We start from the raw sequence: 1,447 nt of genomic DNA on the forward strand, positions 1-1,447 counted from the left end.
AAAACAAATAAAATAAAATAAATAAAAACAAATAAAATAAAATAAATAAAAACAAATAAAATAAAATAAATAAAAACAAATAAAATAAAATAAATAAAAATAAATAAATAAATAAAGGTTTTATTTATATATTCAGGTTTGTTCTTTACGTGCTGCTGCTGCTTTTTGTACGTCTCTATATAAAGATAAATAAATAAAAAAAAAAAAAAATAAATAAAAATAAAAATAATAAATAAATAAAAATAAAAATAATAAATATATAGAAATAAAGACAATAAAAAGACAAAACAAAAAAAAAATAAAATAAAAATAAATAAATAAATAAATAAATGTTTTATTTATATATTCAGGTTTGTTCTTTACGTGCTGCTGGAGCATTAGTTATATTAATAACAAGCGGAGCAGTGGTGTTGTTTGTTTGTCTTTATAAAGATAAATATATATAAATAAAGAGAAAAAAGAGACAATAAATAATAAATAAATAAATATATTTATTTATTTTTGTTTTATTTTATTTTTTCTCTCTTTAGGTTTGTTCTTTACGTGCTGCTGGAGCATTAGTTATATTAATAACAAGCGGAGCAGTGTGTGTTGTTTGTTTGTCTTTATAAAGATAAATATATAGAAATAAAGACAATAAAAAAATAAAACTAAATAAAATAAAATAAAAATAAACAAATAAATATATTTATATATTTTTTCTCTCTTTAGGTTTGTTCTTTACGTGCTGCTGTTGCTTTTTGTATGTCTCTATAGAGATAAATATATAGAAATAAAGACAATAAAAAGACAAAACAAAAAAAAATAAAATAAAAATAAATAAATATATTTATTTATTTATTATTTATATATTCAGGTTTGTTCTTTACGTGCTGCTGGAGCATTAGTTATATTAATAACGAGCGGAGCAGTGGGTGTTGGTTGTGCTTCTATACACCGCAGCAGCAGACCGTCTTCTTTACAATATAAACAAGCTCTTGCTGCTGTTGGCCAGTGTAAACTTATGAGGGTTTATGAGGATTTGTTCGGGTATGTTGCTGCTGCTGCTGCTGCTGCTGCTCCTGCTGCTGCTGCTGGTGATGCTGGTGCTGCTGGTGATGCTGGTGGTGGTGGTGGTGGTGGTGGTGGTGGTGCTGCGGCTGGTGGTGATGCTGGTGGTGGTGGTGGTGCTGCTGCTGGTGATGCTGGTGGTGGTGGTGGTGCTGCTGCTGCTGCTTCTGCTGCTGGTGCTGCTCCTGCTGCTGGTGCTGCTGCTGCTGCTGCTGCGGCTGGTGATGCTGCTGCTGGTGATGCTGCTGCCGCTGCTGCGGCTGGTGATGCTGGTGATGCTGGTGGTGGTGGTGGTGCTGCGGCTGCTGCTGCTGTTGCACTGCTGCTACTGCTGCTGCTGCTGCTGCTGCTGCTACTTCTGCTACATTGCTGCTACTGCTGCTACTGTTACTGCTGC

General features: G+C 33.1%; 1 protein-coding gene across 1 annotated transcript in view; it reads right to left on the reverse strand.

The window, feature by feature from the left end:
• Positions 1-1,001: 1,001 nt before the first annotated feature.
• EMH_0005970 (uncharacterized protein) overlaps positions 1,002-1,447 on the reverse strand; it is a gene marked incomplete at both ends in the record, with an annotated part of 1,259 nt that continues 813 nt past the window's right edge. The window contains one exon of the mRNA XM_013497380.1: positions 1,002-1,445. Coding sequence (XP_013352834.1) covers positions 1,002-1,445 — 444 coding nt within the window. The remainder of the gene's footprint in view (positions 1,446-1,447) is intronic.

This window comes from Eimeria mitis, genomic scaffold, assembly GCF_000499745.2.
Source record: "Eimeria mitis Houghton genomic scaffold, Emh_scaff264, whole genome shotgun sequence".
Classification (NCBI taxonomy): domain Eukaryota; phylum Apicomplexa; class Conoidasida; order Eucoccidiorida; family Eimeriidae; genus Eimeria; species Eimeria mitis.